The 25614-nt window shown below is 40.5% G+C and overlaps 1 protein-coding gene across 1 annotated transcript in view; it reads right to left on the reverse strand.

Annotated features, from left to right (window-relative positions):
* Positions 1-25614, reverse strand: part of aldh7a1 (aldehyde dehydrogenase 7 family, member A1) — a 54783-nt gene that overhangs the window by 4278 nt on the left and 24891 nt on the right. Inside the window, exons 8-17 of the mRNA XM_067983054.1 lie at positions 22122-22199; positions 20369-20466; positions 20153-20194; positions 14854-14948; positions 14579-14663; positions 12914-13020; positions 11931-12047; positions 11477-11574; positions 10790-10863; positions 5888-5963 (exon numbers count right to left, since the gene is read on the reverse strand). Of these exons, the coding sequence (XP_067839155.1) occupies positions 5888-5963; positions 10790-10863; positions 11477-11574; positions 11931-12047; positions 12914-13020; positions 14579-14663; positions 14854-14948; positions 20153-20194; positions 20369-20466; positions 22122-22199 (870 nt within the window). The remainder of the gene's footprint in view (positions 1-5887; positions 5964-10789; positions 10864-11476; positions 11575-11930; positions 12048-12913; positions 13021-14578; positions 14664-14853; positions 14949-20152; positions 20195-20368; positions 20467-22121; positions 22200-25614) is intronic.

Here is a 25614-nt window from a genome sequence, read left to right on the forward strand (position 1 = left end):
TAAAGGAGGAGAGTGAAGTGGCAAGGCAGAGGGGTTTCGGGATGAAATTCCAAAACATGGAGCCTAGGCAGCTGAAGACATGGCCATCGATGGTCAGGCAAAGGATTTGGGGGGTGGGGGGTGTTGCACAAGAGGCCAGAGTCTGAGGAACAGAGCACTGGGGCTGGGGTGGGGGGGGGGGGGGGGAGGAATGAAGGTTACAGAGGTAGGTAGGGACAAGGCCATGACAATTTAAACACAAGGGTGAGATATTTAAACTGGAGGCACTGGGGAACCAGGAACCAAAGTAGGTCAGCAAGGACTTACAGGTGACTTGGTACGGGATAGGATACGGGAAGCTCAGTTTTGAATGAGCTGAACTTTACAGAACGTGAGTGATGGACGGCTGGCAAGGACCGCATTGGACTAGTCAAGTTTGGAGATAACAAAGGCATGGATGAAGGTTTCAACAGAAGATGGGCTGAGGCAGGAGCAGAGGCAAGCAGAGCTTGGTGTCAAATAGAACACCAAGGTTGTGATCAGTCTGGTTCAACCTGAAAGTGGCCAGGGAAGGCTATAAAATTGGTGGCAAGGGTTCAGAGTTTGTGGCGGAGGCCAAAGACAATGGCCTCGGTCTTCCTAATATTTAACTGGAGGAAATTGCAACTGTTGGTTAAGCAGTTTGACAACGCAGAGGCAATGGAGGGGTCGAGAGAGGTAGTGGGGAGGTACAGCTCAGTGTCATCATCGTGCACGTGGAAGCTGACCATATATCTTAGGCCAATGTCGCCAAGGGGCAGCATGTGAATCAAGAAAAGGAGGGGGCAAGGATAGATCCCTGTGGACTCCAGAAGTAACGGTGTGGGGGTGGGAGAGAAACCATTGCTTGGATAGTATAAGAGGAACCAAGCAAGGACAATCTCATCAAGATGGACCACGGAGGAGGAGCAGGATGGCGTGGTCAACCATGTCAAAGCCTGCAGTGAGGTCAACGCGGAAAAATGAACCACGGTCACAGTCACAAAGGATACCATTTATGACTTTTATTAGGGCTGTTGCAGTGCTGCGACAGGGCGAATACCTAATCGGCGAGATTCAAACATGGAGTTAAATGTAGTTTACCCATCTTTTATTATGCTATCCAGAACATGGCTTTAATGCAAAAGTTCCAACTTTGCTTTTTGTTTTATTACACAATTGTAGCATTGCCCAAGGCGTGTCGGAGGATATGCTATTTTATAAAGCCAGGACCCTTGTTCAATGTAGTGCTCGAGCATTACATGGACAAAATGCATCTCTCTTATGTAACTAAACTCTGCCTCTTTTGCACTCCAATTCTCTTTCTGTTGCTCTCTTTTTCTTTTATCTTCCACACTGTCCCACCTATCTCTCTCTCTCTCTGGCAGTCACATGAGTTTATCACTGTGGGCTTTGTACAACTTGTCTCATTGTTTCTGTAGGTTTCCAATATTTCTGTGTGGCTCACATTCCTTTCCTGATACATTCTATCTATTTTCAGGGCTTTATTCCAGGAAGATGGAAGGCAACATATACTGCTTGGAGGTGGGGGTGGGGGTGCAGACAAGTTGTCTGAAAGGTACTGTAACACGAGTGGTTGAGAGGGAAACTGGAACAGAGGGTCAGGCCAGGAGGCTGTGACAAGAAGAAAAGTGGAGTGAGCAGGTGAGCAAGATGTGGAAGGAATCGTTGGTGATGAGTCTGGGAATTCTGGCCCCTGACCCTTGTGCTTGAGTGTCTCTCTCCCTCTCTAATACTGTCTATCTCTCTTGTTCTCCTCCTTTCCTTTTTGGTCTTTTTTTTAAAAAAACCCTCTATTTTGCACCTCTCTGAGCTGAGAAGCATTCAGAGTGGGCAGTCTGGGGTGCAAATGGGGTAAGTGGGAAGTGGCCAAGCATCCAGAAACATGGACAAGGTGAGTTGACAAACCCCTTTCAACCCACCCCCAGCCTATTGCGATTACACAGTCAGTAAATACAGAAGAGCCAAACTGGGTTTGAACTGGAGGCAAACCTATCAGGCCAGGAATGGGTCAGAGCAGACTGGGCTAAGGACTCAAGGTGGGTAGAGCAGCAACAGAGCAAGTATCTGGGTGGGGACAGGCTTTCTTTTTTTAATTTAATAAAAGCAGACCTCCCGTGGAATTCTTTATCATAACACCGGAAGCACAGGCTGTGGGCTTGGAGAAATACCTTAGCCTCAGTCACCCAATAGCAGTCAAGCCTCAGAGGCCAAAAGATAAAACAAACAATTCCTTGGGAATTATGCAATTTTATGGGCAGGTAATCAACAAACAGAAGAAAAAAAATGGTGGTCAAAATATAAATTTTTGAATGAGTTCATTGGTTTGTCTTTTTTTAAAAAAAGGTTTTGCGGAGTTGTTGTTCCACAATCAAATGCTTTTGTATATCCTTAGTAGTTTCAGTTTATCATTGGAAGCATATCCAGTCTCTTTTCTCGTGTTCAATTGGTATATTGCCCACCTGTTCAGTTTGATTCATTGCTGTTTCACAGAACACAAAATTTGAACCAGGGTGATAGTGCTACACATACTTTGTATATTGGACAAAATACACAGTAGATGAAAAATATATCATGTGGTATGCAGAGATCCACATACCTATCGTTATACATATATGTTTTGAACACATTTGTCACACCAAGTGCATCACATGCAAATGTCATCGTCATGCTTTAAAATAAAATATACTAAAAAGGAGAAAGGAAGTACACAGAAACTTCCACACCAAAAGAAAATGCCTTCTAATTGACTTATGGACTCACTTTTTAAAAAGAAAGCCAATCTGATCTATAATTGAACTGAGACTCTGCCCAAGAACCACTAGCCTCTAACTGACCTACAAAGGCACAGCTATACCTTGTGGGTTTACAGAAATACACTAAGTTACACACAGGAGATTTTCAGCAGCAGAATAATACATTGTGCTTTACATGGCATAATGGTCCTGTTCCTATAAAACAGTGGATTTTTCAGCCTGGGACACCTGCTAGGATTTCTAAAATTCCAAATTTAAAAGAAAATTTGGTTCAGATTTCTAATTTCAACAATATGTGCCAACTTTCAGGACATCAATCTTCAAACATAGGAACAGGAGTATGCCATTTAGCCCCTCAAGCCTGTTCCGCCATTCAGTGAGATCATGGCTGATCTGTGACCTAACTCCATTTACCTGCCTTAGCCCCATATCCCTTAATATCTTTGGTTAACAAATTCTATCAATCTCAGATTTAAAAATAATAATTGAGCTAGCATCAACTGTCGTTTGCGGAATAGAGTTCCAAACTTCTACCATCCTTTGCTTGTAGAAGTGTTTCCTAACTTCACTCCTGAAAGTCCTGGCTCTAATTTTTAGGTTATGTCCCCTAGTCCTAGAATCCCCAACCGGCAGAAACAGTTTCTCTCTATCTACCCTATCAGTTCCCCTTAATATCTTGAAAACTTTGATCAAATCACCCCTTAATCTTCTAAATTCCTAGTTTGTGTCATCTCTCCTCATAATTTAACCCTTGGAGTCCAGGAATCATTCTAATAAATCTACACTGCACTCCCTCCAAGGCCAATATATCCTTCCTAAGGTGCGGTGCCCAGAACTGAATGTACTACTCCAGGTGTGGTCTACCCAGGGCATTGTATAGCTGTAGCATAACTTCTACCCTCTTGTATTCTAGATTTCTAGATATAAAGGCCAGCATTCCATTAGCCTTTTTGATTATTTTCTGTACCTCTCCATGACATTTTAAATGATCTTTGTATATGGACCCCGAAGACTCTTTGGAACTCCATTGTTTTGAGCTTTTCACCATTTAGAAAGTACTTTGATCTATCCTTTTTAAGTCCAAATTACCTCACACTTGCCTGCATTGAAATCCATTTGCCACAGTTTTGCCCACTTAATCTATTAATATCTCTCTGTAATTTTATGCTTCCATCTACACTGCTTACAATGCTGCCTATCTTTGTGTCATCAGCAAACTTGTGGCTCTCTTATCCAGTCATCAAAGTCGTTAATAAATAGTGAATAGTTGAGGCCCCAACACAGATCCCTGTGGGACACCACTAGTCACATCCTGCCAATTTGAGTACCTGCCCATTATCCTTCCTCTCTGTCTCCTACTGTTCAGCCAATTTCCTAACCAGGTCAATAATTTGCCCTCAATTCCACAAGCTTCAACTTTAGCTAACAGTCTCTTATGAGGGACTTTATTGATTGCCTTCTGGAAGTCCATATAAACAACATCCATAGACATTCCCCCATCCACTACTTTAGTCACCTCTTCAAAAAATTCAATCACGTTCATCAGGCATGACCTGCCCTTTACAAACCCATGCTGGCTCTCTCTGATCAGCTGAAATTTTTCAAAGTGTTCAGTCATTCGATCCATAATTATAGACTCCAGTAATTTCCCAACAGATGTTAGGCTAACTGATCTATAATTCCCTGGTTTCCCGCTCTCACCTTTCTTAAATAGCGAAGCGACATGTGCAATTTTCCAATCTAAATGAACGGTTCCTGAATCAAGAGAACTTCAGAAGATCATAGTTAGGGCATCTGCAATTTCCTCACTTACTCCCTTTAAAACCCTGGGATGGAAATCATCTGGTCCTAGGGATTTATCACTCTCTGGCGTCATAATTTTCTTAATTACTGTTAATTTGCTTACGTTAATTATGGTGAGTACCCTTCCCTGATTCAAAATTAGTTTCCTTGAGATTTCTGGCATGCTATCCTCTTCCTCTACTGCAAATACTGATGCAAAGTAATTATTTAACATGTCTGCCATTTCCTTATTTTCATTTACAATATCACCATTATCAGTTTTTAAGGTGCTGTTGACCACCCTCTTTCTCCTATTATAACTATAAAAGTTCTTCGTATTGGTTTTGATATCCCTTGCAAGTTTCTTTTCATACTCCCTTTTTGTAGCTCTTACTATCTGTTTTGTCACCCTTTACTGTTCTTTGTATCTCTCCCAGTCACCAGGAATTGTGTTATTTTTTGCATTTTTGTATCCTTTTTCTTTTAGTTTTATGTTGTCCCTAACCTCTGTCATCCATGGTTGTTTCTTTTTGGCAAGTACAGCTCTTGCCCCTTAGGGGTATAAACTGGTTGTATATCACATTAAATTCTTTTCTGAATACCTCCACTGTATCTGTTGTTTTACCCATTAACAGATTTGCCCAGTTTACTACGGGCAGTCTCTGTCTCATCCCATTGAAGTCGGTCTTACTTAAATTTAGAATCTTAGTAGCTGATACGGATTTCTCCCTTTCAAACACAACGTTGAATTCGATCATAATATGATCGCTATTAGATAAATGTTTGTGCACCATTAAGCTGTTAACTAAATCTAGCTCATTATGCATTATCAAATCTAATATGGCCTGCCCCCTTGTTGGTTCTAGGACATATTGTTGCAGAAAGCTGTCCTGAACACACACAAGAAATTCGCTACCTTTCTGACATGAGCTCGTCTGCTTATCTCAATCTATATGAAATTTAAAATCCCCCATTAAAACCACTCTGCCTTTGCTACATGCTTATCTAATCTCTGCATTTATACAGTCTGCCACTTCACAGCTGCTACGGGGCCTATACACAACTCCCACTGCAGTCTTAATTCCTTTTCTATTTCTTAATTCTACCCATAAAGTCTCCACTGCCTGCTACCTTTCGTTATATCCTCCCTGATCATTGAAGTAACTTCATCCTTAATCACTGAGGCTACTCCTCCCCCTGAACCAGTGTCCTTATGCCTAAAATTTGAGCTTTAAAGCTCTTCTAAGCATTTTTAAAAAAAAGTTCTATCTATTCTATTATTGAGATGGTATTCATTCCGAGTAAAGTCAGCCAAAAGCCCATTTACGTACCAGGTAGACCGCCTCATATAGTGTTTCCAAGCATCACTGCCAGATTCTCTACCTCCGCCAGTGTGTTTTTCTCCACCTAAAAAATATTACAGAAACATTCTTTCAAATTTTTTGACTTAGTAAATGAAAGAAAAATTCTAGCTTCAGAGGCAGCAGTGTCTTATATCAGTAATTTCTGCAGGTGTCAACTTCAAAATGACTGATTCATCCATTGTGAGACACAAGGATTCCAAAGTATCATACCTAACGAGGTCACAGTGTCACCGAATCACCATCATTGTTGCTGCTTATGGAGCAGATCAGAGATTTGTAGATGGAGTTGGTGAAAATAGTGGTCTATGCCAGGATTAGGTTATAGTCCAACAGTTTTATTTGACAAATAAAACTGTTGGACTATAACCTGGTGTTGTAAGATTCCTTACATTTGTCCACCCCAGTCCATCACCGGCATCTCCACATTATGCCAGGATTAACAAAAATAGAGTTTAAAAGCAGCTCTGGAAGTCGGTTCACAAAAAGGTTGTAACAGTCACAGCTGTTAATGTGCTTTGACTCTATGCATCTTCTTTGTATCAGGAAAGCTTTCCTTTTGTTTCCTTAATGTTAGGATTTAGTGGAAATTAGCATGGACAATGTCCTAAACAAGGAAGCCATGATGTGGAGATGCCGCACTCAGTTCCGACGGGCCACAGCGAAAAATCGCATAGACCTCCTCAGAAGACTAACACGGGACACAACCAACAGAGTACCCTTCGTCGTCCAGTACTTCCCTGGAGCGGAGAAACTATGCCATGTTCTCCGCAGCCTTCAACATGTCATCGATGACAACGAACACCTCGCTAAGGCCATCCCCACACCTCCACTACTCGCCTTCAAACAGCCACCCAACCTCAGACCATCGCTCGCAGCAAATTACCCAGCTTTCAGGAGAACAGCGTCCACGACACCACACAACCCTGCCACGGCAACCTCTGCAAGACATGCCAGATCATCGACACAGATACCAACATCACACGAGAGGACACCACCCACCAGGTACACGGTTCATACTCCTGTGACTCGGCCAATGTTGTCTACCTCATACATTGCAGGAAAGGATGCTCCGGAGCATGGTAAATTGGCGAGACCATGCAGACACTGCGACAACGGATGAACGGACACCGTGCAACAATCGCCAGACAGGAGGGTTCCCTCCCAGTCGGGGAACACTTCAGCAGTCAAGGACATTCAGCCACCGATCTTCTGGTAAGCGTCCTCCAAGGCGGCCTTTGAGACACACGACAACGCAAAATCGTCGAGCAGAAATTGATAGCCAAGTTCCGCACCCATGAGGACGGCCTCAACTGGGATCTTGGGTTCATGTCACGCTACACGTAACCCCACCAGCGAATAAAAGTTATCTGTTTTTAATACAACGGGTCATTTTCTGTCTTTCTCTTCCTTTCGGATGTTTCTCCCTCTCTCTCTCTCTCTCTCTGTGTTTTGTGTTCTGGCCGTTTGTATATTCGGTGGTCCTGTAGGTAACACCTCTCTGTCTGAACACTTTGATTGCCTTGACAACGGGCAGTTGGAAAGATTATCTGTAATCACCAGGTATTGTTTTCTGAATATAAATGCGAAACGTTCAAGGATATCCACATTCACCTGACGAAGGAGAAAGCCTCTGAAAGCTTGTGATTTTCAAATAAAATTGTTGGACTTTAACCTGGTGTTGTAAGATTCTTTACACTAAACAAGGAAGGTGATTTAGTGACAGTCAGATTCTACCTGTGAAAAGGTTACTTGTTTAAGTAAGGCCTCAATGTATTCGATGAGCAATAGTCATCAGGCCCCAGGAGCAGAAAGCAAAATGATAACGATCACTACTCTCACAAGATTGATTTTCCAGAGTCCCTAGCTGGATGTGCCTGTGTGGAGTGAAGAACAACACAGGGCTGATCTGGGGACGAGGGTGGCGAGAATATGAGAATACACCAATAGCATGGGATTCTCTCAAAAGTTATTAACTACATTTTACAACTATGATAAACATTGTCAAAATTACATAATGACAAGCCCAAAAATATCTTCCCTTTATTTACAATTAGGAACTGCAGAGTGGGCCTTAGGAATCAAGGAAACCTAACTTTATTTCATTTGCATACACTGCAGTAAAAATCTTATACAGCAGTATGTCCTTGAGTGAACAAGGAGGCAAGCCATACTAGATTTAGTAATGAGTAATGAACCAGATTCAGTTAACAGCTTGACTGTGCGTGAACATCTATCCAATAGCGATCAAAACATGATCGAGTTCAATGTAGTGTTTGAAAGGGAATAAAGTGAATCAGCTGCTAAGATTCTAGACTTGGGTAATGCCAACTTCAATGGAATAAGACAGAGATTGTCCACAGTAAACTGGGCAAATCTGTTAATGGGTAAAACGACTGGTGATCAGTAGGAAATGTTTAAAGAAACATTTAACGTGATACAGAATCGGTTTATACCCCTGAGGGGCAAGAACTCCACTTGCCAAAAAAAAGCCATGGACAACTAAAGAGGTAAGGGACAGTATAAGACATAAGGGCATACAAAAAGGCAAAAAATGGCACAGATCCTGGCGAATGGGAAAGATACAAAGATCAAAAAAGATCACAAAACAAATAGTAAGAGCTACAAAAAGAAAGTGTGAAAAGAAACTTGCAAGGGATAACAAAACCAATACAAAGAACTTTTATAGTTATATTAGGAAAAAGAGGGTGGTCAGGAGCAGTGTTGGCCCCTTAAAAACTAAAAGTGGGGATATTGTCATTGACAATGGGGAAATGGCGGACATGTTGAACAATTACTTTGCGTCAGTATTTTCAGTAGAAAAAGAGGATAGCATGCCGGAAATCCCAAGAAAACTAATATTGAATCGGGGTCAGGGACTCAATAAAATTAACATAAGTAAAACAACAGTAATGAAGAAAATAACAGCACTAAAGAGTGACGAATCCCCAGGACCAGATGGTTTCCATCCCAGAGTTTTAAAGGAAGTAAGTGAGCACATTGCAGATGCCCTAACTATAATCTTTCAAAGTTCTCTAGATTCAGGAACTGTCCCTCTAGATTGGAAAATTGCACATGTCACTCTGCTTTTTAAGAAAGGAGAGGGAGGGAAACCAAGGAATTATAGACCAGTTAGCCTAACATCTGTTGGGAAAATGCTGGAGTCTATAATTAAGGATAGGGTGACTGAACACCTCGAGAATTTTCAGTTAAACAGAGAGAGCCAGCATGGATTTGTGAAAGGTAGGTCGTGCCTGATAAACCTGATTGAATTCTTTGAAGAGTTGACTAAAGTAGTGGACAGGGGAATGTCAATGGATGTTATTTGTATGGACTTCCAGAGGCATTTGATAAAGTCCCACATAAGAGACTGTTAGCTAAGACAGAAGCTCATGGAATCGAGGGAAAAGTACGGACTTAGTTAGGAAGTTGGCTGAGCGAAAGGCGACAGAGAGTAGGGATAATGGGTAAGTATTCACATTGGCAAGATGTGACTAGTGGAGTCCCGCAGGGATCTGTCTTGGGGCTTCATTTATTCACAATATTTATTAGCGACTTAGATAAAGGCATAGAAAGTCTCATATCTAAGTTTGCCGATGACACAAAGATTGGTGGCATTGTAAGCAGTGTAGATGAAAACATAAAATTACAAAGGGATATTGATAGATTAGGTGAATGGGCAAAACTTTGGCAAATGGAATTCAATGTAGGCAAATGTGAGGTCATCCACTTTGGATCAAAAGAGGATAGAACAGGGTACTTTCTAAATGGTAAAAAGTTAAAAACAGTGGATGTCCAAAGGGACCTCGGGGTTCAGGTACATAGATCATTGAAGTGTCATGAACAGGTGCAGAAAATAATCAATAAGGCTAATACTGGCCTTTATATCTAGAGGACTAGAGTACAAGGGGGCAGAAGTTATGCTGCAGCTATACAAAACCCTGGTTAGGCCGCACCTGGAGTACTGTGAGTAGTTCTGGGCACCGCACCTTCGGAAGGACATACTGGCCTTGGAGGGAATGCAGAGTAGGTTTACTAGAATGATACCCGGACTTCAAGGGTTAAGTTACGAGGAGAGATTACACAAATTGGGGTTGTATTCTCTAGAGTTTAGAAGGTTAAGGGGTGATCTGATCGCAGTTTATAAGATATTAAGGGGAACAGATAGGGTGGATAGAGAGAAACTATTTCCGCTGGTTGAGGATTCTAGGAGTAGGGGGCAGAGTCTAAAAATTAGAGCCAGACCTTTCAGGAGTGAGATTAGAAAACATTTCTACACACAAAGGGTGGTAGAAGTTTGGAACTCTCTTCCGCAAACGGCAATTGATACTAACTCAATTGCTAAATTTAAATCTGATAGAGATAGCTTTTTGGCAACCAAAGGCATTAAGGGATATGGGCCAAAGGCGGGTATATGGAGTTAGATCACAGATCAGCCATGATCTTATCAAATGGCGGAGCAGGCGCGAGGGGCTGAATGGCCTACTCCTGTTCCTGTATTCCTATGAAGCAATAGAAATGTTCTCTGATATTTTCAGTCAGGAAAGAGCAATGAACGAAGACAAAAAAAAAACTGCTGACTGTGTAAAGCTGCGTGATGTGGTAATGAATACCACATTTACTTACTGAACTGTAAAATTTGCACAGGGTTATTTCTGCTGCACCTATTCCAATGACTTGCCATCATTCAAATGGAACTAAACTAATAATTACCTGACCTGCAGATTATTAATTACACAACACACTTCCATAATATTTTGTGTTTACATTTTTTTTACCCCAATTACACAAAATACAATTCAACTATTTAAGACCCCATTAAATCAGTATAATTGAAAACATAAAAGCAGGTAAAATATACAAAGTCATTACCAAAAGCTCCTCCAATTTCAGCACCACTTGTTGGAATGTTTATATTTACAACTCCGCAATCTGAACCTTTGGGTCTGAGCAGAAATAAAAAAGTTTGTTATTTAATAGGAAGTAAGTCATGAGAAAGAAATGACAAAACAAAAAAAGGTACACTAGAGGAATTTTTAAAAAAATCCATATTTTGCATTGTGCAAGATTCAAAACACTTTTCAACTTTGTTCTATTGTAGTTTGCACTTGATGTGATATTAAATACAATCAGAGCAAATACAATAACAAACAAAAATGTGAAATCTATAAAATTGCAAATTCACAGCTGATCATTCAGCATCTGAAGAGAGAAAAAGAATGTGCCTATTGGAAGGTCAACCTAAATGCTGACCGGCTTACTGTGCATTTCCATTTTTTATGTTTCTATTTCATAATTTTGCAGCAACTGCTCTAAAACAAAATGATCCCTCGTGTCCAAAACCAAATTACAGTTAAACCTTTACATGGGGGGGATTTGGGGGGGGAGGGGGAAGAGAAAGAGAACAAATCAAGGCATCAGTATTGGGGGAGGCGCGAGAACCCAATGCGGCTTATTCTATTCTTACAGAACAGCTACATGATAATTAGTGCAATACTTCAGACTCTTGCATACAAGACATTTAAAATTATTTTCTCAGGAAATAAATAAAGAGGTTACCCCATCCAACGGAACATTCTGCCTACATCCTTGGTGAAGATGCTACTAGAGAGACCCTGTTTGACCTCATTGTTCCACGCAAATGCTTCTTCCTCAGACTGTAAGATAATTCAGCGTTAGGAAATGTAAAGCAGCAAAGAGGAGTTTAGTAACACAGAAAACATTATATTTATGCCAAGCAGTCGTGTACTACACATTAATCCTGAATGAATTGTATGGCGGTTGCATGAGCCACTGCACCATAATATAAATGCTCCACAAGTTCCTGTGCTAATTATAAAAGCAGTCACAAAAAGCAACAACGATACATTTCCTCAGTTGCAAACAGTCAGTATTTTACTTCAATACCGAGCCATACAAGATTAAATGGAGGTATTTCAAAGGGTTCAAGGGCCTGGTGCTCTGATATGCTACATTTTAAACTGCATTTTTTAAAATGATAAACTTGCTTTACCTTAAATTTAAGCACATACAGAATGGGAGCAAATGTCTCAGTATGAACAATGGCTGCATTGTGGGGAAGTCCAGTTATAATAGTTGGTTCCACATAGTTTCCTGGACGATCAATCACCTATCACAAGACAACAGCAAGTCGATATTAGTACATCTGCCATTTTCCTTTGTCCCAATAACTATACTAGCACAAAGAACTCTTAACGAGAAGATTCAAACTCAAATTCAAGCTTAGATATCTCATTGGCTTCTCCTGCAAGAGTTGGTCAGTTCAGGCAGAGTCAACTGGATAATAGCGTTAAATACCCAGAGCTAGGTCCCTACCAGCACTGATCTAGCACACTATCTTAGGGGGGCAGCATTTATAGAATCTGGAGATTCTTTCAAGCTGGACTGGACTGTTCCACTCTTCTAACCAAGTGATGGCCCATTTACTGAAGGGTAATAGTGCCACCAAACCAAAGTGTACTCATGCTTGAAAAGCACATTATGACACCTCTATGCTGTCAGGCTACCTATGTGACATCAATTATACCTTCTTTCAGCTGAACATAGGGAAGACCCAAAGTCATCGTTCTCGGCACCTGCCACAAATTCCTCATCCATTACAAGATTGCTTATTTCCACCTCTGCAATATCGTCCATTTCCGCCCATACCTCAGCCCCTTGGCCGCCGAAAATCCTTATCCACATCCAGACTCATTATCCCAATACTCTTCTTCCTCAGTTCACACTCCATAAACTCCTACTTGTCTAAACTCTAGCTGCCCATATTGTGTCATGCACTAGGCCCCACTTGTCTTTATCCCCATTCTCTCAGACCTACATTGGCTCCCAACGTATTAAAACTTAAATCCTCATCTTCAAATCCCTCCATTGCATCACTCCACCCTACTTCAGCAACATCCTAAAAGACTTAAATCCTTCTGACTCTGACCTCTATTGCCCCCCATTTCATCCCATTGTCTGTGGCAGAGGTCCTACCTTTCCACCACTAACAACATTGCCACCTTGCTGTTTGGCCTGTTCCACTGCATTCTTGTACATATCCACGGCCTGCTTAGTGTGGAGGGGACCGTATAAAGTATTAGCTGAAAGAAAAAGCAGAACATTTAGTGTAGTTGCACAGAGAGTAGTCTAAAGTATGAAATATGGTTTTTAAACAACTCTTTGTTTCAATCATCAAGAGTTGACTACCAAATCTGCAGCAATCAATCTACTAATATGCTGCAGACGAGAAGCCATTAATTGTTTTGTGATCGGATTCAAATTCACAACCAGTATTTACATCTGGTGCTGTAACGTTTCAATATCTATACAGGCGGAAGTGAAGAAAACATTTTGGTAACGTCGTTTTTAATATTCCAAACTTTTAATGAAAAGTGTTGATTGACTTTAAAAAAATACTAGCGGATCTTCCATGGCATTGCTCATGGTCTCTTTTTACCCCTCACGCTTCTCTCCTGATACTTTAGTATCCCCTCAGCTTTCCATTATCACCATTACTTTTGATGCTGCAACTCACATGGCCTGTAAGTTTACCTGGATGGTTGGTACCTGTAGTTCTGCTAGCTGGTGTTTGTGGTGCCACTATGTACGTGCCCTGGCTTGCACGTCCTTGTGGTCAGTAGGTTCTTTCTGGGGCAGTGTGTAACTATGGGCAGTCTACATCTGGAACCGGTTTGTGCATTGTTGCTGTTGGCAACGCCTTCTAATGTTATTTTTGATTCAGCCACAAGACATGGCGAAGGGATTGGGGGGTAGCTAGACACTATGAGAGGCGACAAAAGAAATGGTGGCTGGCATGCAAAATCGCCAGCTTGTGTCATTACCACTGGTAAGCTCAATCTGGTGCTGCTTTTGATTAGGCCACAAGAGGTGGTCAAGAGACAGCTAAGAGAGTGGGCGGCTTGCCTAGAACAGTAGAGGAAGAAGAAGGAGAAGCAGAGATAAGGCTAGTGAGGTGGTGGAAATTTGAGTTGGGTAATTCACATGACCTCTGATGGGAGGACCAAATGGCAGGAATTACAGGGTTACCTGTTAAAAGTAATGGAAGCAGGTATTATCGTTACACTTTAGCTGTCATCTAATCTTAACTAAAGCGTTATTAAATCATGACATCCAGAAATAGACACAAAAAAAGAAAATTGAAGAATTTTAATCTCCCTTGGCCTTGATCACAGTTGTCCAAAGGAAATGGCATGTAGCTGTTTGTTGTACAAGGAGAAGTTAAGAACTTGGAGAAGTTAAACCCTTCCTCCAGCCTCATTGCCTTTGGTGGCATTTACTCTGCTACTATGGGCCCTGCTTGCTTCAGCCCTGGTTTTAAATTTCACGGCACTGTAGGCCCCATTCCACTCTCCATTTTAAACTTTTAAATTGACAATTGAGCTGCTGTTGACCCCACTTACTCCAGCTGTGTTCCAGCTCTAAATTTCTCAATGGCCTCGTTGGCTCCACTTAAGGTGAGCTCGAAGTTTTAAATAGACTACCTCAAGCCTATCTGCTCAGTGGCCTTTCTGGACAGCTAAAAAAAAGGACAAATCACGGTGATTATTTCCACAGTCATGTGAAATAACAGTCACACAAGAATGGCAGTCGCTATAAGCTGATCAATAAATGGCATTTCTAAAAAGGCACAAAACTCACAGTCTAATGGATCTCCAATTCGGACCTGTTTGTAAGCTTTGACGAGGCTTTCCACCACCTTATCATGAATACTTTCATGTAAAAACTAAAAAACAGAAAAAAGGGAGAGACGCTACTGTTTCACATTTCTAAACTGTTTGAATTTTTAAAATTCTGCACGGTTATAGGTTTTATTTGTTTAAACAAGCAAATCCGCTTTAAAAATATGCTGGTAGTTTAGTCTAGCAAACATTTATTAGGAAAAAGGTTGTACAGATTGTAGTGTAATAACTCACCAGACGCCTGGTTGTCGTACACCTCTGCCCTGCAGTCCCCACAGCAGCGAACATAACAGATGGAATTACCATGTTTAGATCAGCATCATCAAACACTGCCAAGAATAAGATAGTAGTCAAATTCCATGAAGAGATTCAGTCAGAGAACAAGTATGTTGCAAGAGCTGTTCATAACCTGTAGATTTTTGACATACATCGACAAAGTTTTCCATCTAATATTTAGTCTCTTGCCACTATTACAAAAGACTGCCGATGATTTCCTAAAGGATGAACATTAAACATGTTTGCAGTCATGTGCTTCATTGCCTCAACTATACAGAAACCTAATTAAATGTTTTAAATTGCATTTTCGGCTTTAAAGCTGCAGTTCTTATGGGAAATGGCAACTTAAAAAGAGATGACATGACACTTTATTAGCTACACATTGCCATTTTCATTTCAGAACTGCCAAACAATTACACAAAGAAGGTTATATGTTAATTTTTAATTTGAATTTTTCAATGCGAACATATTTATGTTTTAAAGGTTGACCACATTTGGTTTCCTATAGATACAGTGATTGTCATGTAAAAATCATTAGTCAGTCATATACACATTCCCTGGATTGTCAGTGTTTCTCAGTCAATATCATGATTGGACTTCAGAAACACATGTTTTCCTTCTAGAAATTAAGTGAAATACTTTCCAAAATCCAATTAACTTAGTGTACTTAGTTTAAAAATATGGGTTATATATAAAAAATTACACAAGAGGATGGGAAAGTTAGATATCACTGATTCCACAATTAAGACTTTACAACCCACAAGAGACAGTACAAAGGTCTGTGGGGTTAAAAACCCATTTTAATTGAAAATGTTACATTTGAAGGAAAGAGTTAACCGTGTCCCTTTTAAACATTACATTTGAAAGCTTTCAGAAGTTTAAAACAGGCTTGCAACCAACAGCACATTGAAAAAGCTTTCAGAAGATTCTTACAGGCCTTTGATATGTAAAAAAGCAATTCATAAGAGACCACACAAGGTAATTGGAGTCAAAATGGTTATAAAACCTAGACTGTTTATAGAGAAAAAGGAGCCACATATTCCAATCTCTGCACAAAAGACCATAAGCAAAGATAATAAAGAGGCCTCCCAGATTTCATGGTTTGAGATCACTGCACATGGTCTTAACTACATCAAAGAGACCTAGTCCTAGTAATAAATAGTGATTGGGCAAAAAGAATGACATTTTCTCCCAATCCTACATCTCATTGGTCCAAAACAATATAAATAGGCGACTTTGCAACGAAACCAGTCTCTCTCTCACTGCAGCCAAAGAGCTTACAGGAAGGTCCAACATGTATCAGTCAGTGGTAAAGAGCAATTTACTGACTAGCTATTGTAAAGCACCAAGCATTTGCTGGTTCAAGCAATTCTAGTTATTTTAAACACTATGACCATGAAATTCCATGGGCCTGCCAATACTGACTTGCCAGTATTTGAAGGTTCAGTGGGAGTGCACCTCATTTGCACGAGGTTGGCAGAAGCGACACTTGGGTGCTTTTTGGAGTCTGCCTGCTGCATGCACCAGGAAACTGGGGCGGTCGCCTCCCTATGGGAGGGTGATGTACCCACTACCCCCTCCACCCCAACAAGTGGGATTGTCCAGGAAAGCACTTCCTCTTGACCTCAGCCATGGCTCCAATCAGCCTAATCAAGGGGGCTGATTCAGGAAGTAATCATTGTTTTTAAATCATCCTTTTTGGACTCCAGGTTCCTTTTCGTGCATCCTTGTGGAGGCAGGTACGCCTTAGTGTTCAGTGCGCTGAAGTGAAGAAGAATCTCAAGTGCTGAAAAGTTGCTCACTTCAGGCCTTAATGGAAAACAAATCTTGGTTTAAGGTTGTATATATAGCGTGATTTGCCTGATGTTTGTATGAATCGTTAAATCATTAAATAATATTGTTGCAAACCAAGTGCATAAAGGGTAGAGTAAGATCATATGTATTGTTTGATTTTGATTCATGCATGCTTAAATGAATTATATTAAATAATTACTTCTGATTCACAAAACTACCGTAAGTGTGACTTTCTTTGCTTAACTATTGTCCAGGTTCAAGAATCACTGGAAAATCAAGTTTTTCCTATAGCTCTTATAAGTGGAATAAACTGTGTCCAACAGCTCCACATTATTCTTCCCTTAATATGAACAGAATGCACAAACATTCAAAAGCACCAGCATGGACATAAAAATTTGCATGGATTATGTTCCAAAAATAGTGGAAAATCAACAAAATTTCAAAAACAAAAAATGTCTGCATTAGCATTTATGTGACTGGACTGGGAATTCAACTTTAGCAACCACAAAATAAACAAAAAATAGATTCGGTCCCAGTAATGTCAGTTCTGCTGTCTTGCAGTACTTGATTTTTTTTTCAAGATGGCATTTGAATTCTTTGAAAATCTATTAAAATAGAGAATTTGATTTCCTTACTCAAACATCAGTCATTTCAAGAATGGAGTACAGGCCCTGAAATTCTGCTGGTCTCCCACCATAACTTCAGCAAGGGACTGGTGAAACTTCCACGGAAATGGTGTAGGCCCAGTTACGTCAGGTCTGCAACATTTCTGCCAGTTTCCGCGTTGCCTTGTGAGGGGAAAAACTTCTGACTGCTTCTTACAATGCAAATGACAGGCCAGTGGTGGGGACTTAGTTCCCACTACTGAGCCTCATGGAACCTGGTGTTTCATTGGTAGCCAGCACACTGAACACTGAGGCATACCTGCCTCCACAAGGATGCACGAAAAGGAACCTGGAGTCCAAAAAGGACGATTTTTAAAAAATGATTACGTCCTGAATCAGCCCCCTTGATCAGGTTGATTGGAGCCATGGCTGAGGTCAAGAGGAAGTGCGTTCCTGGACAATCCCACTTGTATCCAGCCACTCCCACATCACCCTCCCATAGGGAGGCGACCGCCCCAGTTTCCTGGTGCATGCGGCAGGCAGACTCCAAAAAGCACCCAAGTGTCACTTCTGCCAGCCTCATGCAAATGAGGTGCACTCCCACTGAACCTTCAAATACTGGCAAGAGTCAGTATTGGCAGGCCCATGGAATTTCATGGTCATAGTGTTTAAAATAACCAGAATTGCTTGAACCAGCAAATGCTTGGTGCTTTACAATAGCTAGTCAGTAAATTGCTCTTTATCACTGACTGATACATATTTCAGTTCTTTTATTTATTCACCACTAACCCTTATGTATGCTTTAATAAGTTATTTATTAAAAAATAGTTGATGCTCAAAGTTATGCTAAGCTAAAGTTAATATTTGGAGGACAAGGTGTACCATTTTATGAAAAGCCAAAAGTTTGTTTTAATTGTTCTGTTCGTGTGAACAGCAACAGTGAAGAGGTAATTTAAACGGTGAAACTCCCAACATAACTCCACTTGTACAACATTAACTCAATTCATCAACTTGTAGGTATCAGGATTTATTTTCACATAATTTGATGCACACAAACTAATACCAAGAAGAAAATCTGTTCTACTTTTTTATGGATTGGTTCATCCCTGATCCATCCCTGTCAATGAAAGCCATAAGGATTTACATTTAATTTATAGTTATTTGATTTTCTGACGAGTCAGCCAAATATTGATGGGCGCAGTGCTGAAATATTTGAGATTGTTTTCTTATGCAGTATATTACAGAGAATATTAGGTAAAATCGTTTACTTAGACTTAATAGAACTAGGGTGCATAGTCTCAAGATAAGGGGTCAGCCATTTAGGACTGAGAAGAAGAGAAATTTCTTCACTCAGAGGGTTGTGAATCTTTGGAATTCTCTACCCCAGAGGGCTGTGGATGCTCATTCATTGAGTATAATGAAGGCTGTGATAGATAGATTTTTGGAATCTAAGGGAATCAAGGGATATGAGGATTGGGCGGGAAAGTGGAGTTGAGGTCGAAGATCAGCCATGATCTTATTGAACGGCGGAGCAGGCACGAGCAGGCCTACTCCTGTTTCTATTTCTCATGTTAATCTTCAATAGTGATCCCAAGATGGTACTGGATCTCTGTACTGGGGAACATCTGATCATAACATTAACAGATTTAAGTTGATTATCCAAGTTACCGCTGCAGATAATTTAATGCTAGTCCCAGATTTTAGGAAAGCTAATTTTGCAAGGATGAGAGAGGATTTGAATAAGTTGGGTTAAGGGAGGAGGCTATGTAGAGATAATTGCAGTTCAGATGACAAATGGAAGGCTTTTAAAACCATATTTTTATACAAGGAAACTATGCATGTCTCTCGGATTAAAAGGAGGATGCATGGTAAAATGAAAATAAAATGGCTTAATGGCGATGTCTGAAGACAAATTGAACTAAAACAGAAATATTTTACCAGGCTAGGCCGTTCAGTGGTGATGTCAGGAAGCACTTCTTTACAAAAGGGTAGTGGAAATTTGGAACTCCCAAAAAGTTGTTGAAGCTAGGTCAACTTAAAATTTCAAAACTGATATTGATAAGATTTTTGTTAGGCAAGGGTATTAAGGGTTCAGAACCAAGGCAGGTAAATGGAGTTAAAATACAGATCAGCCGTAATCTAATTGAATGGTAGATCAGGCACAAGGGGTTGAATGGCTCATCTGTGTGACAGCACATGTGTAACTGATAACAGCTGCAATGTCTTGCTTTTGTAGAAGAATGTGGTGAATGGCTGACCAGTTTAATTTGAAATGGTCATGTCGCAATTTTGACATCAGGAACACAAACTATACATTTTTATAATCACGAGCTTGCAATGACGTCCTGCTTGTATATCACATCAATGATACTGTACCATCAAAAATCTCAACAAAGGAGAATTACATTTTATAAATCACGTCCAATATAATTGATTTAGAAACAGTTCTGTTTTAGCAGTGCTTCATTCTAGACTACCTTAAGACTAGTTTGCTTGACTATGCTAGACAGCGGACCTAACATTCTTTATACCTGCTCAGGATTAAAACAATGTTCCGCTAGGGATTTTAAAACCCTTTGCATATAAACATAGTTTTATGAAATTTCACTATTGTGCACCAAACTCAAGTCCTCAGCTTGTATAGTTATCTGTACATATTTGTCCAAGTTCCTAACTTTACTTCTAGTGAGGAAGAAAATACCACCAAATATCTTTGATGAGATGGGAAAGGAATCCTAGTCTGTGTGTTTTGTTTCTTTGCCTTACACAGTCAAACAAATACAAACAGAAGATATTCCTCCAATCTGAAAATATGGCCTTGTGTAGAAAGATTACACTTCATCAAAACAATACATTACCAATGATGGCATTGTTGCCGCCAAGCTCCAGAAGTTGTCGCCCTAAAAGTGGAAAGGGGGAGAAAAAAAACTAATTGTAATCAATTTTCGCAGAACAGTTAGTCATGGACAGCCAACCAATTTTCAACCACAATTTATTTTAACATTATCAGATTCATATGTACTCGAAAAATGTACAAGCTTCACTGTTTGCCTCTCATCATCACAACCACTTACCAAATCGCTCTTGAACCACTAACGATACTTGTTTTCCCACATTCGTGCTACCAGTAAAAGACAGGAGGTTTATTCGCTCGTCTTTGCTCATTGCAGCCCTGAAAGCCAATCAAAAACAGCTTCAGAATATCAATTCCCTTCTAGAATACTCAGAATAAACTCATGGAAAAGCTGGCACCAGGTAACTTTAATTAATCAAATGAGGAAAGCCAGGTTTTTTTTAAAAATCACAATACCAACAGGATTTTGCAATAGTCCTGCTTTATTATAAACTGTAGATTAATTCAAATCAATAATGGATGACGCAGAGGAAAGTTATTACACTACAATTCTATTGAGTAATTTGGATAATACAATAATAATTTAGTTATAAACCTCAGTAGAATGCCAAGACTGAATTGCAGTTATCAACTTCCACCAAGTGTCCATTTTATACACCTACTTTTAAGAAAATGTCAATTCATATCAATCCTCAAAATGGATGTGATGTCACAATTTCAAAGCATGAATCCCACTGGTAGAAAGCAATAGGTGCTCCAAACTACAACAATGAATTTGGAGTGTGAAGAATGGCATAAAATATAGAAAACATTCAGCAAAGGTCTTCTCATCACCACTGTGTTGTGGAATTGTGAGGAGATGCATTTAGAACTGCAGTCTTAAATTACATTGTGACATAGGAGTTAATACAGGGATGGGTTTTCCGAAAAAAAGACGATTCACCTGGCAGTAATGGAAAATTACATTGATTCATCAATGTTTATGCAGATATTTATTACCTTGTTACGTCTTGGAAAGAAACAGAGATACTGTGTTAACATTAACTTTTATTAATCCATTTCAGCAATGTAGATAGTTTTCAAAACACTAGTCGAATACAGGAAGCCAAGACAATTCAGGTCAAACAGGTTAGAAGGCAGGGTGATAACAGGACCAAGATGGGGGAGGGGAAGGGGAAAAGGAGGAGGAGGATAGATGGAAGGAGGAGGAGGGGGCAATGGGGGAGGGGGAGCAGTGGCAGGCAAACTAGCTCAGCAGGGAGAGGTAGCTCAGATTTTCATCCCACCCGGTGGTGAACGTGGGGGAGGGGGGAGGAACGTAGTTGTTGTGCTAAAACTTCCCTAATTCTAAGTATTAAAAAAGTGAAGGCAGGCTAAAGTGAACCCCATTTGACCAGAATTGTACTGCAGTAAACCAATGCCAAGTGGATCGATGTAACCAGGGTAGTGGCCAGCACATTTAACATTGTGCACACTCCTTCCAAATGACAATTCCTCTGTGGCATGTATTAGCATAGGTATTCCTAAGGGATCCAGGATCATGAGCTCCCACAATATGTTTGAATTTTACATTCAAAATGGTATCTTCTGGTTAATTTTATAATTCTTTTACTTCATAGACGACAGATTTTTATTGTGGGGAAAACCACACATTTCTGTTCATTTATATGAGATTAGTTACAACGTATGTTAAGTCAAACATTCAGGGTTATAAGGACAGAACACATTTTACCGTAACAATTCATCATTCTAAACTCAATTTTTAGTAAGTACTTCCATCATTAGTTCACTGAAAAACTTGCATATGTGACCAGTTACAACAAGCTTTTGTAAACATTTTTTTTCCTCAAGTATTATTGCACTGGTGAGTACAGCAATTACTGATACACACCCCTCCCCAGATGGTGACCTAATATATTTCAAGAGCATGAACTGCAGCATTTGCCTGTTGTCATTACTCTTTCTTCACTTACCCAATGTCAGCACCACCACATGTTAGGGAACAAATGGCTCCAGGTAATTTGTTATCTTCTAAAACCTGAGCAACAATTCTGCAAAGAGAAATAAGAAATTATAACAACTTGAAGTTTATAAACGTTCCAATTTTAAAATTAGATAAAGCAAAAGGGCTAAAGGCAGTAGGGAAAGGCTGTATTTTAATAGACACAACTTCAGGATAAAGGGCATCGATAAAAATTGAATTTTCTTCCTGCAGCTTATGGGAATGTTTTTATTATTATTAAAAACACACAGAAGTGGAGTTCAAGAAAATACAATCATATTTACATAAATATGGATCAGAGAGCACAGCAGAGTGAGCTGCTAATGGATGATCTGAGAACAGAGTGAGGTCTTCTAAAACGGGAATTTGATTGAATGGGAATTTAGTGATGTACAGAAGAGGAACTATGGGTAGGTAGTACGGAAAGTGTATTTTTTAAAACTCAAACAAACTGAAATTTAAGCTTAGTTTTTAACTTGAATAATTTGTAATTTGGCAGTTAACTATAAGTAGATCAGGTGTTAATTAGACAATGTGTGGTTGGGAGCTGATGGACCAGTTGAAAGAGATGTGTATGAAAGATATGTATAGGGCAATACTTATGAGCACAGCAGAGTGAGCTGGGAACAGAGTGAGGTTTCGAAAATGGGAATTAGGTGCAGAGGGGGAAGGACGTGCTAAGTAAATTAACCGAGGGACAAAAGCAAATAAAGGTCCTGAAGGTAGCAGGACAGGTAGATAAGGTAGTTAAAAAGGCATGCTTTCCTTTATTAGCCGAGGCATAGAATATAAGAGCAGGGAGGTTATGCTAGAACTGTACAAAACACCGATTAGGCCACAGCTTGAGTACTGCGTACAGTTCTGGTCACCACATTACAGGAAAGATGTGACTGCACTAGGAGAGAGTACAGAGAAGATTTACGTGGATGTTGCCAGGACTGAAAAATTTAGTTATGAGGAAAGACTGGATAGGCTGGGGGTTGTTTTCTTTGGAATGGAGATGGCAGAAGGGAGATTTAATTGAGGTCTATAAAATTATGAGGGGCCTAGACAGAGTGGATAGGAAGGACCTATTTCCCTTAGCAGAAAGGTCAATAACCAGGGGGCATAGATTTAAAGTGATTGGTAGAAGGATTAGAGGGGAGTTGAGGAGAAATTTTTTCACCAAAGAGTGGTGGGGGTCTGGAACTCACTGCCTGAAAGGGTGGTAGAGGCAGAAACCCTCATCACATTTAAAGGGTACTTCAATAAGCACCTTAGGTGCCATAACCTACAAGGCTACGGACCAAAAACTGCAAAGAGGGATTAGGATGGGTTGCTCTTTTTCAGCCAGCACAGACACTATGGGCCAAATGGCCTCCCCTTCTGTGCCATAAATTTCTATGACTATGAAATAAAGAAAAAAAAGGGGGAATTCAAGAAATTTATTGAAGGGTTTGTTTGTATTTGTTCTTTTTATTCTCCTTAAGCTTATTTTTTTTTTTAAATACTCAAAGCTTAGAACACTAAAGTTGCACAAGAATGAAATACCTTGTGCATTGTAGAAGTAGTGAAGTGTTTGTGTTCCAGGCCCAGATTCTGGAGGGTTTAATATGCAACAACCAACTGTAAGCTGATCGATGCACTGAAGGCTGAAGTGATCGGCCTTAATGAACGACTGGCCATGCATCAAAATATTAGGGAGGGAGGGAGAAGTTTTCATAGATGAGGTATTGGAGAAGACCATGCTGGCAGAGTAGAAGAGACCCCAGTACCTGGAGGAGGAGGGTGTTGGCTCTGTTAGAAAGGGGATTAAAAGTCGTGGTCAGTGTGGGGTTCAAAACCCCTTCAAAAAAGACATTTGAAGGAAAGGGTTAACTGTACCCCCTTTAAACAAAGGCATTTGAAAACCTGCAAACACAGTAATGTGATAAACTGTGTTCTCGCAAATCCTGTTTTTCCCCTCGCTGATGCTGATGGCATTGGAGAAGAATGAGTTTCGGGATTGAAGGCATTGTACTGCGAATAGATATCTAGATTATTAAATAAATAAGCTAGATAATTTTGAGCTCAAAGCGTTGTGAGGCTTTCAAAACACATTGGCATTTGGAAGCACAAGCTTTTCAACACAGCAGGGGGTAATGTAAGAAAAGGCAACAAGGACATACATCAAAGGCTTCAGATCAGGAAAGCAATGATAGAGGTGAAAAAAGGCATGGGCCTCTCATTCCTATCTGGTAATCTGTTCAAAAGAACTGGGATTTGTAAAGCATCAAATAGAATTGCACCCAGCTTATGGTCAAATGGTGTAAGGAATGGATTTGAAGCCACTGAAGCAATCAAAATTGGAGACGCAAGGACCATTAAGAATGTCTGGGCATAGAAATATAAGGGGCCTTTTACAATCCATCGTTCAATCACATGGGGCTCGATTTTCAAGTGAAACTTCAGGTGCGTTGGGGACAGCAAAAATTGGTAAAATCCAGAGCAGGTAAGGAACCTGGCTCCAACCCACCGACTTCCGCGTCTCACACAGACACATCTGTGCGCGCGCGGAGTTCTGGAATCCAGAAGCCCCGGCGGCAATTAAAGCTGACGGGATGATATTTAAAGCAGCAAATGTACCTCACTGAGGTACTTAAGGTGCTTTATTTGTTACATATTAGGTAGTTGGAATGATTTTCAACTTACCTGAGCGGCTTTCCCACGGCTTCCGATTCACGCCTGGTAAAACCAGGCGGAAGGGCCGGATCAGTCAAAAATAAAGTACATAAATGAAATAAAATAACATTTCACAATGTAAAAAGAAAACCTACCTTTGAAACGATCTCACCTGCACCCCCCTTGCTCCGATGACTCCCCCTCCCCCCGATGTCTCTCCGAGGTCTCTACCCCCCCAAAAAATGTCAGATGTCCCCCTTCCCCCATCTTTGTTTCCCCACACCCCCACTCTCGCAGCGCCGGATGACATGTCTCTCTCTCTCTCTCTTTCCCTTCCCCCTCTCCCTTGGCATTGCAGTTCCTATCGGCAGTGACCTGTGGGGAACGGTGTGATTTTCTGATCCGGGTTTGCCGCACGCCCATTGACCCACCTGCTGCCATTTGAAAATCGAACCCATGGTCTTTTCTACATCAAAGGGCCTCCAGTTACATGATCAAAGCCTAAACTATCAATCACTGAAGTACGTTAATGATTGAGGCATAGCAACAGAGAACGACTGGACAAAAAGAATGACCCTCCCCAATCCAACGTCCTATTGGTAAAAAAATGGCAAAAAGACAACTTTGAGAGAAGAGTCTCTTCTTCACCACCCAGCAATCACAAGGAACACACTGCAGTTGAACATCACGCAAGAAGAGGACCTCAAGTACTGAAGAGCTGATTAACCTTCAGACCCAATGAGCAAAAGCCTTGGTTTAAAGGCTGTACATGTAGCAATGATTTGCCTGATGTATATGAAATGCTAAGTTATTACATAATAACA

This window comes from Heptranchias perlo, chromosome 4 (assembly GCF_035084215.1).
Source record: "Heptranchias perlo isolate sHepPer1 chromosome 4, sHepPer1.hap1, whole genome shotgun sequence".
Lineage (NCBI taxonomy): Eukaryota > Metazoa > Chordata > Chondrichthyes > Hexanchiformes > Hexanchidae > Heptranchias > Heptranchias perlo.